We start from the raw sequence: 16,704 nt of genomic DNA, 5'->3' as shown, positions 1-16,704 counted from the left end.
GGGGAGGGTCTGCGCTGCGGGGAGGGTCGGTGCAGCGGGGAGGGTCGCTTCGCTCCCTGGAGGGGAGCCCTCTGCGCTCCCGGAGACGAGGCGCGTTCCCCGAAAGCGCTCCCTTCCCCGCGTGGAGTCTCTCCGCTCGCAGCCCGGCCCCCCCTGGAGGCCTAACGCCCGGCCCTGCGTGCGAGGACAGCTCCCTCGGCAGGGACGGGGCGCCTCCAGACCCCGCCTTGGGGGGGCTGTGCGCCGAGGAGGGGGACAACGGACGGGACGGGGTCTCCCTGGTCTCCCCCTCTGGGCTTCCGGCCTGATCCCTCCTGTTCGGATGCAGCGGCTCCCCAAGCCTGTTATTCCTCATCTGTAAGGTGCTCAGTGAAGGCGCCTGAGAAAGCTCCGAAATCTCGACCCGGTATAGCCCCAGTACAGCGGTGCCAGCCAGTGGGGCGGGCCTCACTTCCTGCCTCGGCAAAGGCAGGCACGCTTGACCTGGTGCAGGAAGGAGCGTGGACCTGTCCCCCGCACCGAGGGCGGGGATGTCGTCCCTGAGCGCAGTTTGGAACTGCTGCCGCTGGCTCTGGGCTTGGCCTGCGGCGCAGTCTGGCCAGGGCCCTGCCTTGCCTTTCGACCTGTTGTCCTGTGTGCCTCATCCACGAGCGTGTAGCCGGGGCACTGCTGATCCTATCTGCTGTTCCCTCGGCTTTCCTTGGGCTCCGTGATCCGGAGCCTGACCCAGTGATCGCGGCCCGATGAAAGCTGTGGGGTGGCAAGTGGCGTGCTTTAGCTCGGGAGCCCTGACTGCTGGTTCCTGTCCTAGTTCCTCTTCTGGTTTCTCCCGCGGTTCCTCCTCTAGTGCTGACTGGTCCGGTGACTGGCTGTGGTGACTGTCAGCTAACCGGAGATCGGTTAGCACTGCGGCTGGCATATGGTAGGTGTGGCGGAGTCTTTGGTGTTGTGTGGCGGCTGCCACTTTTGTACACACACTATGTGCTGTGTGTTGAGCCTTGTCCTATTTTTCCTAATAAACTTCATGGAAAAATTTTAGATTTACAGAAAAGCTACAAACATGGTAAGTATCGAGTTCCACTAAGAAACCAACCTGGGTGCTTTGCTGTTAGCTAAACTCCAGACTAGTTGGGCCCCGCCAGTTTCCCATGCATGCCTGCTTTCTGTTCCGGGGTACCATGTTGCGTGGCTGCCCCATCTCCCCCAAAGCTCGTTGGCCTGTGACGGTTTCTTAGTCTTCCCAATTGTTCGTGAATTTGACAGCCTTGAGTTGAGCCCTGTAATCAGGCTTCCTACTGTCACAATAGCTCTGTGAGAAGATGCATAAGGCCATTTAATAGATGAGATTGAGTCTCAAGGGGTTACCTTACCCATGACCTCAGCTAGTGAGAGCACCCAGGATACAGGGTTAACCCAATCTGACTGCCCGTAGATCTGTCCCCAGAGCCACGTCTTCCCCTCTGCCATGAGCCTCTTTTTGCATGTGTTGGTATGGACTGGCGTGGGAGATGCCTGGTGCCAGGCCTGACCCTTTGTGGACACTGCCAACCCCTTGTGTCCCCTTCCCAGGGAGGCTGGACTCAGCTGCAGGACCTTTCACCGTCGAGGCAGCCAGCCAGGAGCTACCTTGTCCATCTTCCCCAGCACCTCGGGAGAAGGGTGCTTGGTGGCTTCCCAAAGGGCATGCTGGGAGTGTCCCTCGGCCTGGATCCTTCCTTGTGCATCTGGCGACTTTGGCCCTGGGGAAGGCAGCTTGGGAAGTGGCTCGTCTCCTCTCCATCCCTTCAGCCTGATCCCAAACTCCAGACACTCCCAGCCCTGTCTCTTTCAGTGTGTGCACAGATCTTAGTGTGGTCTTAGTGTGGTCCCGTTGCCTCCTGGTTGTGACCCTTGAGGTCCTGCCGTGCCTCCGGCCTCCTCTGGGGACCTGGTCCAGCACCCTGAGCTTGTCGGCCTTTCCGTAATGCCTGGAGAGTGCCTGCTGCCTCCGCCCAGGTCAAATGCACTGCACTCGGCAGTGACTCCTCGTCCTGTGCTGTTGAAGGGAGTCTTTGCTACTCTCCGCATCTTCTGGGGGATGAGCAGGGGATGTTTGTTTACATCGGACTGTAAGCTCCACGAGGCAGAGCAGGAACAGTGTCTAATTGCTTGCCTTGACACATCCTGCAATACCCGTCCTTGTCGCTCCCTAAATATTTGCAGAATGAATGCTGAAGGAAATACCTGCTGGTTCCTACCCCAGCGTGCCTTAACCTTAGTCATGGTGTGACCTGTCATTCCGAGGATGAGAAACCCATTCCAGCAAGCTCCGTAAATGGAAGCGTAACCGGTGTGCAGGGACTCCTGGAACTGATGACAGAGAGTGGACGCTGGAGGCCGGGACAGGAACGTTTCTGGCTGTCTTCGTGAGCCAGCTCGCAGTTTGTGCGTGGCGCAGTGTCACGAGCTTTGCATATATGCTCGGACTCCCGTGACGGCCCCTAGAGGAAGGCAGAGATGCCGCCCCTTGAAAGATGTGGATGAGCAGGGGCGGTGCGCACACCTATAACTGCAGCACAGAGGGAGGCTGAGGTGGGAGGGTCACAAGTCTGAATTTCACCTGGGCAGCTTAGCGAGACTGTATCTCAAAATACAAAGTGAAAAGGGCTGGGGATATGGCTCAGGTATAGAGCACGCCAGGGTTTAATCCCCAGTACCAAAAAAAAAATTGATGTTAGCTGGAAATGTAGCTCAGTGATAGAACACTTGGCCAGCATATGTGAGGCTGTGGGTTTCATCTCCAGCACTGAAAAAGATGCAGAGATAGGCAGGGTGGCATACATGTGTAATCCCAGCACGTAGGAGGCTGAGGCAGGAGGAGTGCAGTGAGTTTGAGGATAGCCTGGGGTACGTACCAGTGGTGAGTTGGAAGTTGGCCTGAACCACGTAGTTAGACCTTGTATCACAAGAAAAAAAAAGAAAAGTGGACGTGGAGGCTCCAAATGGGTCCCTTCCTCTAGAATCACATGGTAAGTGTGGCTGAGCTGTGACTTCAGCCCAGGGCTGTTTGATTTCCACCCAGAGCCAGGCCTTTCCCTGCCGCCCTGTGCGGCTTTTGTACACAGGGTGAGCGACTCCATGGCCTGCCTTTCTATGGAAGGGCAGAGCACTTAGTTCTGGTTCCTTTTCCAGCTTTGAGTTGGTCCCAGGTCGCAAGTCCAGGTGCTTCAGCACCAACCCCAACTTCTGACTCTGGGTGGCCCCAAGCCCCAAGTCCGGGGTGCTGCAGCCGCTGATGTCTTAGTACCCACACGGGAGGGAGAAGCTCCGTCTGCCCTTTGCTCCTCCTCCTCTTCCTCTTGCTCTCTTCGGTGGGGGGTGTTGGGGCCGAGCGGGGTTTGTCTCCTTTGGGCCTGCTGAAGGTGGAGCTCACTGGGGGTGTGCGTCGCAGGTTTCTCTGTAAGACTGGGTATGGGTGGTGGGAGTGCTGACCATCTCTGAGGGCTGGAAGAGGGCTGAGGGGCTGGGCAGAGTCGCGTGTGGTGTTGAGGGTTACGAGGGCCTGTGGGAATGAGTGGATGGCTCCGCGGGGCTGGACAAGGTGGTGATGGACAGAGGGGCCTCCTCAGGGAGGAGAGGGGGATGTGGCATGCCTGCTGGGGTGAGGCTGCGAGACCCCACTGGAGATCTCTGGGCGTGTCCTGTCCCCTCAAGGGCAGGGTTTGGGGTGCCATTGTTTCCCACTGTGCTTTGTGCTCCCCGTTATTCCTGGCCCTGGATTGGGGCCGTGGACGTGGCCGTGAAGGGGGTTCCCCCAGGAGCTGGTTCCCCAGGGGGATCCCAGGCTGCAGGGAGAGGAGTGGGCAGATCAGGGGCGGCACCCCGAGACCGATGAGCTCAGCCCCTGTGATGTACTTCACAGTGTACGCATACTTTTGGGGATGTGATGACTTCTGTCTTTCACTAAAGCCCTGTCTATAAAACAGGCAGGACAGGTGCGGTCTCAAATATAAGGTGGAGTGAGCGTTCCAGGGGGATGGGGAGGGGCCTGTGACACCGCCGTAACCTGTCGATTCTTGGGAGGGTTGATTCTTGAGGTGGCTCCTTTTGTGAAACTTGTGCTTTGTTCCTCCCCTCGCTGCTTGGTTGCCTTCAGCTTTCCCGGCTCGGCGGCTTCTCCTGGGATAACTGTGATGAAGGGAAGGACCCTGCGGTGATCAAAGGCCTGACTGTGGAGCCTGACCCCATTGTCATCCCTGGGGACATGATCGTCAGCGCGGAGGGCAAGACCAGCGTCCCGCTCACGTCTCCTCTGAAGGTAAGGTCGGGGGAGGTGGCGTGGGGAGCAGCAGGCGCTCCGAGAAGCCCAGAAGACGTTGGAATCTTAAGGTCCCCTGGCAGCGCAAGATGGGTAGATCCAGAGCCCCGTGCAGGCTCAAAGTGACGGGATCACAGGATTACAGGAATTCCTGATGTCAGCCTCAACGATGCCCAGATCAGGGCACGAAGGACTGATGCTGGGTGCCTGCCAAGGCCGCCCCAGCCTTTTGTTTTCCTTGGTCTTTTTGAAGCAGGGTTTCACTGTGCTGTTCAGGCTGGCCTCGAACTCGCTATGTAGCCCAGGCTGGCCTCGAACTTGACGCGATCCCCCTGCCTCATCCTCCCGAGTGCTGGGCCCAGTCTGGTTGGTAACGGTCTTGCATCATTGTTAATTATAAAATAGACGCATCAATTAGCCAGTGATGTGTCACCTTAGAAAGCACAGGTGGTCAAAAGGGAAGGAAATAAATCGCCTGAGACCCTGCCGTCTGGTGAGGAGAGACAGGCCCTTTGCACACCCTGTAGGGTATTCTCTGCAGCTTTCCTTCAGACAAGCTCACCCAGGATGCACGTACTTATTTTAATAGCTGTCCGTGTGTGAAGGTAAGCAGTGCTCCTGTAGCCTTCTCTGAGAGGTAGTCATTGTTACCTGTGTATCCTGTCAGAATTTTTATGTGCTTGTAAATATAGTATATGTTCTTACATTCATGGGATTATATGACATGTGCTGTTAAACTTGCCATTTATGTTTTATTTATTTAGCATCATACTTGATATTTGGTACCTCTTTCCTTGACGTTTGGCATAGAACCACCTAGTAATTTTTAATGGCAGAAGTATCCTCTCGCGAATCTTTTATATTTTATGCAACAAATCTGTTGCTGGCCATTTCGTTTGTTTCCAGGGTAGTTTTTGTTAGTTTATTTTGGTCTTGGGAGGTTTTTCTGACTACTGAAATCACCTTGGTAGAAATTGTCCTTATTATGCATGTTTATATACTTTTCTGATTATCTAGGTACAGATTTTTTAGGTTTGTTAGTTTTGGTCTTGCTCTAGGGATTGAACCCAGGGCCTTGTGCATGCCAGGCAGGCGCTGTACCCCTGAGCACCTTTACATGCACATTGCAAGGGTGCCTGCCGGTGTTCTAGGCAGCCTGCCTCCTAACAACGGATTTTCCGTTTTTCCACACATTCGGCAACTCTGAGCATGTTCTAAAAACCTTTGCCGGTCTCTTGTGCTATCCTAGTGAACTTAAGTGTCTTTGTGAGTTTAGCCTTCTGTATTCACTTGGCAATCACCGGTTTTTGTCTGTGGCCCATTCTTCACAGAACAATAAGGGCTTTTATTGCAAAGGGTGGGCCCATTGCATCATCGCTTACTGCCTTCCTCGTGCTCTGGTCAGGATCCCCACGCTCCTAGGATGTTCTTACCTGCCCTGCAGCCTGCTCCTCCTCCCCACTGCCTCTGGAACCACCTTTCTCTGACTTGAAACCTGCGTCCCAGTGACCAGCCTCGACTTGGCGCAATCCCAATCCCTGCCTCCTGGGTCTGGCTTGAACGTGCCTGAGTTAGTCATATTGCAGAGTGCCCCGCGCAGGACCTGCCAGTTCCTGCCAGCCCTTGCCGGCATTCCGAGTGGCATCAGCCTTTGCCTGGAGCCCCTGGGACCCAAACACAGGTGTTGTCTGTGCGCCAGCTTGCTACTTCCCGTCCTCCTCAGGCCCTCTCTGGGCTGGATGGCCGCAGGTTTTTAGCTGTTACCCAGCGTGGGGGCAAGCTGGGGCCCTCTGATTCGGGACTGACTGGCTGGCAGGCCGCATGCACCGCACTCGGTGCCCTTTGCTGAGGCGGAGCAGCGCTGCCGTCTCTCCCAGAGGCCCGCAGGTTTCCAGGAGAGCCAGTCCCGAGACTGGCGAGGAAGCTGGAGGCAGCCCATCCTCCGCCCAGCCTGCCCCCCGCCCCCCCACCTGTGTTTGGGTGGGCTTGGTGGGCCGCTGCAGTGGATTTTACCCCCACTGCTTGGTCACCTGTCGCACATCTGGGCTAAATGTTGTCTTTGCTCTCACTTGTGCTTAGGGCAGATCGGCCTTGGATGATCTCGGCCGTCCCTTCGCGTTTCCAGTTCGTATATGTTTTGGGTTGGTTCTTCCCTCTCCCCTCGCCGCCCGCCCCAGCGCTGTGAGGTCTGCGCCTTCAGCCCCTTGGGCTGCACTGGCGCCTGTGACATCTTCCTCCTCTCAGCTGTTCCAGGGGAGTTGCCTTCCTCAGAAGTGGCCTCTGGGACCCGTGCTGCAGGGTTTTAAAGTTGCAATCCCCAGATCCCAGAGCCACGGACGAGGCCGGGCTTGCTCGGCACGCCTGTCTTCTGGCCCGCTCTGCAGGGTCCGGCGTTGTTTCTACCTCCCGTGCGCCCACTCCTCCTCCAGCTGCAGCCAGCCTGCCCAGCTTCCCGTGCCTGGCCGTTGCCTGCTGTCCCTGGCGTTTACGCTTGCGCATTGGGCGTCCGGCCTGGTGGGCGCCCTCTTCCCTCTCCCCTCACGGAGCTGCAGCGCTCCCTGCCTGGGGCTCTGGCACACGGGGTTGCCCAGAGGCTCCCCTTTTTGTTTCTTTTTATTGTTGAGTTAGAGTTTTAAAATTTATCCTCGCTGTGAGTCCTCTATCAGGTGTATGGTTTGTAGATATTTTCAACCTAAGGAACGTGCAGAGAAGGAGTGTCTGAAGGCTAGCTTGTGTGTTGGGGTGAGGGGCAGGGCAGCGGGCACACAGAGGTGACTGAGGCGTTCAACGGGGCTGAGGCAAAGGAAGGTTTTAAAAGCGGTGTGAGGACCATCACATAGTTTGACCACTGGTCCTCAAGAGATGCAAATTAAAACAACGCTGAGGTTCCCTCTCACCCCAGAAAGAATGGCGGTCATCAAGAAACCAACCAATAACAAATGCTGGCGGGGCTGTGGGGAAAAAGGAACCCTTCTCCACTGTTGGTGGGAGTGTAGACTGGTGCAACCACTGTGGAAATCAGCGTGGAGATTCCTCAGAAAAACTAGGATTAGAGGTCCCATTGGACGCAGCTAGTCCCGTTCTGGGAATCTCCCCTGAAGAATTAAAAGCATTGTACCGCAGCAGTACAGGGCAGGGGATCGTTATCAGGGGCTCTCTGTGTGCCCGGCTCTGTTTAGGCACCAGGAGCAGGAGAAGCCATTGTTTTCCAAACTGCAGGCCCCTTCTGTTCTTAGGCTGTCGTGCTGGTAGGTCGTCCTGCAGTCATGGGATCTGCATACCTCCGTCAGGGTGGGGAAACAGGCCTCGACGGGGTGGGGGGCGGATGCCAGCCTGGGGCTGGGACCTGGACACCTGCCCTGGGTGCTGCTGTCGCCTCCTGGTGGGAGCTGGGCGGTTGATTTCCTTGTGCCGTGAAGTGCGAGCAAGTCCCGGAGCGGAGAGTTCGATGGCACCTTACGGCTGAGCCCTGCTTGCTTCTCGGAGACCCCGTTATGGAGGAGACTGAGAGTGGGGAGTGGGTCACGCTTAGTCCTTCCCACGCGGGAGGCGAGCTGCCCTAGGCTTTCAGCGCAGGAACAGCTGCTGTGGGGTGAGGGTGGGGATGAAGGAGGCACCCCTCTTTCCTGGGGGTTCTCCTGCGAGGGTGTAAGTGGCTCAAGCATTTTCTCTGGGGCACTTGGGAAAGGAGAGGGAGTGTCTGCCAGGGGAGAAGCCGGGCCCCGCGCCCTGTGCCGGGCATTGGACCCTGGGGAGCGGTGGGCATCAGTATACTCCACTCGGGGAGCTGGCGAATGCAGATGGAGGTGGGGTGACTCCCCAGCTACTGTGCCTGGAAGTCGTGGAGCTGACCTTTGACCTTGGCCCTCCGACTGGGCCTCCCAGGCCTGGAGCGTGTGGCGGGCGGGAGGGGGCCGTGGAGGTCTGCGTGGGCTGGGTGGTGGCAAGGCGCCCACACAGGACACGGGTGGTGACTCCTCCCTCCTCCCGGGCCTGGAGTGCCGAACCAGCCCGAGCCCAGCAGCCTCCAGGGGAAGAAGAGTTTGATTTTAGAAACAAAACTTCAAGTAAAGCAAGCCCCAGGGTCCATGGCGCGGTGGACTCTGCCCAGACTCGTGTCTGTGAGAGCTAACTTCATGGCGCCGTCCCGAGGGGCAGCTTACTCTGCAGGCTGCTCCGCCTGCGCCAGGTACGGGGCCGGTCAGCCGTGGGGCCCGGCTCTCCGCCCAGGTCGCTCCCTCCTGCGGAGTGGGAGAGGCTGGGCAGTGCGGGGCTGTGACGCGCCTGCTGCACCTCTTGTGCAGCTTCCCACAGGGTGCGGGGCCCTTCTACAGCATCCCTGACAGCCCAGGGAAGCTGCCGCTTCTGGAGGAAGCCCCATCGGTCTGACCTGGCAGCGATGCGGCCCGCAGACTCATCTCAGCGCGGTTGTCCTTCATTCTGCCTCCCATGCAGAAGACAGGGTTTCAGGCCGGAGCTGGCTCCGGGCAGTGGCTGGCGGTTGCCCCAGGCCAGGGTGGAAGGAAGCTCTGCGGTGAAGACTGGATGGAGAGGGAGCAGAGCCGAGGGATGGCCACAGTTACCCATGAGTGGGACTTCCGTGGGATTTGAACTCATGACCTCACACTTACCAGGCAGGCACTGTGCCACTGAGCTATATCCCCGGCCCCCTGACTTTCTTTTTGTTTGGTTGGTTTTTTGAGACAGGGTCTTGCTATGTAGTTCAGACTGGCCTTGAACTCACTGTGGAGCTCAGGTTGGTCTTGAACTCGCAGTGATCCTCCTGCCTCTGTCTCCCGAGCGCTGGGATTACAGGGCTATGCCACCATGTCTGGCTTCATACTGGCCTTTTAAGGAGGCAGGGGAGCTGGTACATGTGCCCCGGAATTTGCTTTTGTGACTTCAGCACCTCTTTCTCCGCAGGTGGAGCTAACCGTGGAGCGGGAGGTGGCTGGCCTGTGGATCAAGATCCCGTGTGTGGAGCAGCTCGGCAGCTGCACCTACGATGACATCTGCAATGTGCTGGCCACTTACATTCCCCCCGGGGAGCCCTGCCCAGAGCCCCTGCACACCTACGGGCTTCCCTGCCACTGTCCATTCAAAGAAGTACGTCCCGGGCGAGGGCGGCTCGGCCCTGTGGCTAACGAGGGGTGGTGGGAAGAAGGCCTTTGCGCCCCTGCAGGCCCAGCCCACTGTCTGCGGGTCTGTGAGAATTGCTCGTCTTTTGAGCGCCCGTCTGTGAAACGGGGGCTGTGACCCTAGGTGTGACGCAGGGCCCTTCCCAGGGACCCGTCCTCTGTAACAGCCTGTGCTGTGCGGCGCCACGGCCAGTGTCACGCCGTGCTCCTAGGCGGTGGGAGGGGGTCCTTCGCGGCTGCAGTCCCGGGGAGCAGCCCCACGCCCAGCCTGCCCTGACCTGGGCTCCGCTTCCTCCCGCAGGGCACCTACTCCCTGCCCAGAAGTAACTTCACGGTGCCCGACCTGGAGCTGCCCAGCTGGCTCAGCACCGGGAACTACCGCATCCAGAGCGTCCTGAGCCGCCGCGAGAAGCGGCTGGGCTGTGTCAGGATCTCCGCTTCTCTGAAGGGCAAATGACGCGGCTTTCGCCTCAGCCGAGCGAGGGACCGGGCGGGCACTCCTGTTCCTCCGCCTCGGGTTTGCTGAGGCCCGGCTGCAGCCCCCGGCTCTCTCTGCACGGTGCTCCGCGGGTCTCCGCCGCCTCGCTTGTGCCACTGCCCTTCTGTTTCCGGCTGGGGCCAGCAGCCCCACCCCAGGGGATGCGCCCGGCAGCTCCTGAGCGCCCCGCACATCTGCCGGGCTGGACCTGCTCCCCCCACCCGGGGACTTCCTTTCTCTGAGCTTCTTTCATTTCCAGAACCGCCAAGTGTTTCTGACCCCTGACTTAGAAGTAGAGTACCAGTATTAACCCTGGTCTTTTGTCCAAGCTCCTCCTGCAGGAAGGAGCCTGGAGGAGGCCCAAGTAGGTAGCCTGTTCCTCCACTAACCTCTGGATTAATTTTGCATTCACTCTTGGTTTGCCTGGTCAGCGTGGCAGGGAGTGTGCGGGAGAGGCGGGTGTGTGGCGAAGGCAGCCCCACAGGTGCTAATCATCGTAAGAATAGGCGTGCAAGGTCGTTTAGGAACTCGGGCGCCTGCAGGGCCAAGGAAGATTGGGAACAGGGAGAAACAGCTTACTTCAGGTGTGACTCCTTGTTCCTGGGTAAAGACAGTAGATCCCTGAGGATTCCCACCGCTGTGACAATAACCAGGCCATGTGCACTGACGAGACATCTGCAGTCCAGTCCGCGGTGGGCGCGGGGCAGCCGCCGGCTAGATGCGGCCAGTGGGGACCGCGGAAGAACGCGACGGGTTCAGTGTGCCCAGGGTCTCCGCTTCCCTCCCTGGAGAGACCCAAGTCCAGGTTTTATATGAAATCTTACAAGTTTTAAATATTGGCAGCTATGTTTGGTACAGTGCACAGGCTGGAGGCTTGCCTGGGGTGTCCGGCTCGTGTGTGCCTTGTCCCCGGACCACGCCTGCCTTGTCCCTTCGGTTGCCAGGCAGCTCCCCGCTGAGCCTGTCTCCCCGCAGGGTCAGATCCAGCATCGGGGCCCGCAGAAGGCTCTGGCGGGGCTGAGCAGGTCCGAGTGGCCACTCAGGCGCAGGCTGCGGGGCTCGGGGCCGCCGGGAGTGGTCCCCACCAGCGGCTGTGCGGGCAGCAGAGATCCAGGGAGGAGAGGGTGGCTTCCGTGCAACTGCCAGACCGTGCGGCTTCCTGTTGTGTGTGACAACCTCCTGGAGCACAGAGCCCGTGTTCTGGGCTCCTTTGGAGCAATAAACCTTTTTACCACGCTGAGAAGTCCTGCTTGGTCTTGGCTGCAGTGTTCATTGGTCCTGCCTGGGGATGCAGGGCTGGATTTGCGTGGCGGCGCTGTCGGGAGGATTCGGGGCAGTGGCACAGGGACTGGCCCTCCTGCCTGTCTCTGAGGCTGCTGTCCCTTTGCGGCATTGTGCTGGGTTAGCACCCAGCTCCCAAATGCTGTGCTTTCCGTAGGTGACCCCTGCGGCCCACCCCTCCCCAGGCTTTCAGAGCTTCCGGTTCACACCTTGAGAGCAGCCTCACAAGCTTGAGTAACCCTTCCGTGGAAGGCTCAAACGCTGCCCAAGGGCCCTGGGGGTCTGGGGAAAGCAGACTTTTAGTAAGTGGCGCTCAGCCGACCGGAAAGTCACTTGGAGGAAGCTGAAATGAGGCCCATACGAATAAACTCCCAAACGGATGCGACATCTGAAGCTGAGACAACAAAGCCAGCAAATATTAAAACGTACCTGGAGATTCAGCTGCAAGAAAAGCTTAATAAGTTCGATTACATGAAAAGGGGGAAAGTGCTTGGCAAAGAATATCCAATGAAAAAACTGAGGGAAGGTATTTGCAGCATAGATTTTTAGAGGGTTAATACTTCTATTATTAGGGAATTGAAAGCTACAGGGCAAGAGACCAAAAATGTGATAGAAAAGTTGGGAAAAGACAGGGACGTGAAGACTCAAAGGTATAGAAATGATACAGAGCACATTCACCGCAGCACGCTCTGCTAGACAGGGCTACTGAGCCTTGGGTGCTCACGGCCAAGGGGATGCAAATGGGTACCACCCGCTGTGTTTCTTTTTTTGAGGGGCGTGGTGGTACTGGGGAGCAAAACCAGGGCTGCTCTGCCCTTGAGCTACACCCAGTCATTATTTTTATTTTGAGACAGGATCTTGCTAAGTCACTCAGTTGCTCAGGCTGAGCTTGAACTTTCGATCCTCCTGCCTCAGCCTCCCAGAGTTCTGGAATTATAGGTGGGCATCACCGTGCCCGTTGCAATTTCTTTTTTTTTTTTCAGAAAATTTCTGATTTGTGATTGGTTGAATCCGTGAATGCAGAACCTGTGGATACAGAGGGCTGATTGTACCTAAAAACAAAAACAACAACCAAAAAACCCTACAAAAACCTGTGCCTTCCCCTAACAACATCGCCAAAAAACAAGGATAAATGCAGGGATTACCTATTGCAACGTTGTGACCTCAAGTATGGGAAACAGTGTAAATATCCCAGTGCAGGCCGCTGGCTGGAGGAGCCAGGGCATATCCCAGGACGGGTTCTACTTAGCTGCGCAAAGCATGAGAAAGATCTCAGAAGGAACAGGGAGTCCTTGTCAGGGTACGTTGTCACGTGCAAAGCCAGAGTGCAAGAAGTATAATGTTCTACTTCTCATGTTTGAAGGAAGTGGATATAAGAAAAGATGCACGAACCTGCTGCTGTGTGCAAAATAGATACGGGAAGATTTGCCTGATGAGATTAAATTGAATAAGATTAGATAAGGAAGGATTCACCTGATGAGATCTGTTGCCCGTGGAGGGAACAGGTGTCAGTGACGGCGTGGAGGGAGAGGGAGCGGACACGTCTGGGTACATCTTTCTGCGTAACTGAGTCTTAGTGATGTTTTTCATACCCCCCAAATGAACAGGATTTGAGCAGAGTTTAAAATGAAGTTTAGTAAGGAATGAACTGTGTTTTGAATGAGTAATAAACCACATGGAAGGGGCTGGGGAAGAAAAAATTACACTGCAGTATTGTGACAGGTTAGTACACCGTGGAAGACACAGGGGGCTGCAGGTGGTCCATCTGCTTTTCACGGGTTGGGGCTGGACAGCTGGAAGCGTTTTATGCGTATGTGTTAGGAATGAGAAGATGAGTATGTGGTGGGTAATAGAGGATGAGGGAGTTTATTGAGAGGACAGCAACTTTTTTTTGTTTTTCTTTTTTTTGTCCTTTTGAGACAGGGTCTCGCTATGCAGTTCAGGCTGGCCTTGAGCTCACTTTGTAGCCAAGGCTGGCCTTGAACTCAAAATGATCCTCCTGCCTCAGCCTCCCGAGTGCTGGGATTACAGGCGTGCGCCACCACACCTGGCATGGACAGCAACCAATATGAGGGAGCTTTGGATGGGTAACTCTTGGGCGATCTGAGCAATAACATAAATAATGACAGTGTGTTATAAGCCATGAAATAAAAATATACAATAGGACCTATACACAGCAGGCTCTCAATAGTGTAGGAGGAAAAGTAGAAAACAATTATCACTGGGCAACACCAGAGGAATAATTCTTACAAACAAGAATGAAGGATGCTAAATTAGCAGATAAAAGTATGATGAGAAACAAGGTTTTGCATGGTTAACAAATATCTCCTCACAAGACACTAATTATGAAGGGAAAAATAGTCCCTGTATTTATGGTACAGAAACCCTGCACATACAACCTTAACCAAGTGACTAAAGTAACATAATCTGTAACAGGACAGTGACATCGGTAACTCCTCAGATAATACCCCGAGACGGTCACTCTTCGGGATTCTTGTCAAAAGTGCAAGATCTCAGTGTACTCATGAGAAACGATCAAATAAACACAAGTTGAGAGATACTGTACAATATTCTTCTACAGGGTCAAGGCCATGGAATAACGCAAGGCTGAGGGGAAGTCAGATACTGGAAGAGAATAAAGAAATATGACCACAAAATACACCGTGAGATCCTTGCATGCTGGGTTAGAAAAATAACCAGAAACAGCCATTTCACCAGTGACTGTGTTTTCTTGACAATTGAACCATGATCAGGCAAGATGCCGACAGTGAGGTAAAAGGAACATGGAAACTGATGTTTGCCACCCTTTGCAAGTCTAAAAGTTTTTCACAATAAAAAACTAAAGCTATGTTGCCGAGGTTTACCCTTCAGGGGAGGAAGTAGTTATGTCTGATCGTTTCTCATGAGTACACTGAGATCTTGCACTTTTGACAAGAATCCCGAAGAGTGACCGTCTCGGGGTATTATACCAGGAGTTACCCAGGTCCCTGTCTCGTTACTGACTATGCTCCTGCCCCGAAACACAATCGCAGGGCAGGCCGGGAGGCAGCACGGCTGCGGTGTGTTACAACACAGAGGCTGGTGGCGGGACAGGCTCTGGGTGACCGGGCGAGGTCGGAGGGGGTTTTCCTGAGGAAGCGGAGCAGGATCCGAGGAATGAGGAATGAGGAGGGTGGGGAGAGGGGAAGAGGGTTCCAAGTGATGGAACTGAGTAGGCCCACGCCCGGGGAGGGGCGGCAGAGTTTCTGAGGGGAGCTGGACAAAGGCTGGTGTGGCTGGAGGTTCGAGGGCCTGAGGAGGCAGGAAGGGCTGGGAGGCGGCCAGGGACGACTGCCCAGAGCCTTGGTTCAAGTGTGAGTTTCCCTGACCCTCAATCCCAGCTGCCTAAGGCCACCTGGGAGATTTTCCTTGAGGGAGTCAGTGTCAGAGCGATTGGACTTCCCGGTCGAGTTGGCATGTCATTAGGGAAGTTGTTGTTGTTTTTTTTTTTTTTTTACTTTTGAACTAGGATCTGGTACCTGCTTAGGGCTCCCGGGGAGGTTGAATCGGGCACGGCCTGGGTACTGTTTGTCAATAACCTGTCTCATAAACCTGTTAGTTTGGATGAAGCGTCGCCCTAAAGCTCACAGCTCCAGCTCTGGGTGCTGTTGGGAGCTGGCGGAGCCCTAAGAGGTAGGCTTGGTGGAAGGAGTGAGGCCACTGGAGGTGTCCTTGCAGGGGGCACTGGGCCTGGGCAGATGTCTCCTCTCTTCAGTTCTAGGTCTCCACACACGCCCCGCCGTGATGCTCAGCTTCACCGCAGCCCGTGTGGCAGGGCCAAGTGGCCAGGGACTGACACCTCCGGAACTGTGAGCTACGGTAAATATGCCCGCTTTTCCTCTGTTTCTCCCAGGCGTTCGGTCACAGAGAAGGACAGCTGGCTCACGCAAGATGTAGGAGACTGTCAGCTTTGTGCCCAGGGCACCGCGGCTCACTGACCACGGCCTGGTGCTCGCGCTGGTGACTGCCCCCCTTGCGGAGCTGGTGTGAGCTTTCGCTTTTGTGCTTTCAACTCTACTCGCTTTCCTTCCTCTCTCTGGGCCTGTGGAAGAGCCGAACCCAGCTTCTTCCTAGCCGGCTTTTCTGTGTCATTTCTTTATTTTTTTACTTAAAGAGAAAAGAACAAAAACACAATAACAAAAACAAAGACTAAAGCAACACAAAAACAATAAAAACGTTACAGAATTTCAAAACAAGACGATAGGAAATTGACAGTGGCCGTTGTATCGTACATTGTTATCTTCAGAGTAGTGGCCCGGCTTGTGTGTCAGTCACTTCAGTGTAAGCCTCAAGTGTGGCCCAGGGCACGGCGCATTCGTCTGGTAGAGAAGTGCTGTGGGAAATGACTTGGAAGCCTCAGTGTCACAGACCTCTCCCATCTTCTGTATCCCCCAAACTGTCCTGTTTCAACTGCCCAGTCCAAGTTCTAGCCAAAGAGGTGCAGAGCAGCAGAGATTGCCGCAACTGGAGTTTATCAGTGGGAGTCCTACCAGCGACCCCTGGCTACAATCAGAAAGCATTTTCTGTGTGTCACAGAGTGACCCGAGCGCCCTTATCTCGGCTCACTGCCCTTTCCTGATAGCACCCGCTTCCACAAGCAGACCTGGGGGAGGGTGCGCTTGCACCATCTGTGCGTGGCTCAATGCCATGGGAAGCAGAAGCTCTTGCTTGCCTTCTCCAGAGTTCTTTGGGAGCCCGGGGTCTACTGACTCATGGGGCTTGTGGCTGTGCCCAAAACCGCAGGTCAGGTTTAGCACGCTTGCATATATGTGGTTTTTGTGGAAGGAGGAGCCGTAGCTTTGATTAGAACCTCCGCAAGGTGGATGATCCCCACCCCCAAGCTCTTTAACCACGGCCTCACCTCCTGCTGGCTTGTGTGAGGGAGAGTGTGTTCCTCTGCACCTCCGTCCTTTGTGATCCCCAGCCACCGCATGGCTTTCCTCAGGATTGTGGAACTTCTGTTTTTTACTGGCATATATTTGCTGCACATAATAATTATATTTCTCTTGGGGAGCTAGTGCACACATGTGTCACATCTTAATCATGCTGAATCCCCCCCCACACCCAGGGGATCTCTCCTCCTCCTTTCCCCAGATTCCCTTCCCAACTCCACAAAGTCCACCTCTCTTCTGTCATCTCTGTCTTATTTTGTTCTTTAAATTACAGTATTTATATCTTGGATTTCTCATATAAGAGAAAGAATGCAATGTTTAATATTCTGTGCCTGATTTATTTCACTTGGTATTATGGTCTCAAGATGCATCCATTTTCCTATAAATGAGTCAAATTTATCCTTCTTTATGGCTGAATAATACTCCATTACACATAGATATACCACATTTTAAAAAATCCCTGGATATACCACATTTTAAAAAATCCCTCTGTTGGTGGGCATATAGGCTGCTTCCAAAATTTAGCTTACATGAATTGTGCTGCTGTAAACATGGGTATGCGTGTATCACTGTGATGTA

General features: G+C 55.1%; 1 protein-coding gene across 1 annotated transcript; it reads left to right on the top strand.

Annotated features, from left to right (window-relative positions):
• Positions 1-4,135: 4,135 nt before the first annotated feature.
• Gm2a (GM2 ganglioside activator) lies at positions 4,136-11,156 on the top strand (the record flags this gene model as incomplete). Its single annotated transcript, XM_013508167.1, is given in 3 exon segments — positions 4,136-4,297; positions 9,221-9,403; positions 9,737-11,156. Coding segments are annotated over 3 exon segments (501 nt in total), but the record flags the coding sequence as incomplete, so codon positions are not given.
• Positions 11,157-16,704: the final 5,548 nt, after the last annotated feature.

This window comes from Chinchilla lanigera, unplaced genomic scaffold (assembly GCF_000276665.1).
Source record: "Chinchilla lanigera isolate Chin_1 unplaced genomic scaffold, ChiLan1.0 scaffold00007, whole genome shotgun sequence".
NCBI lineage: Eukaryota > Metazoa > Chordata > Mammalia > Rodentia > Chinchillidae > Chinchilla > Chinchilla lanigera.
The sequence above is the reverse complement of the archived record's forward strand: the minus strand, read 5'-3'. Positions and strand labels throughout refer to the sequence as shown.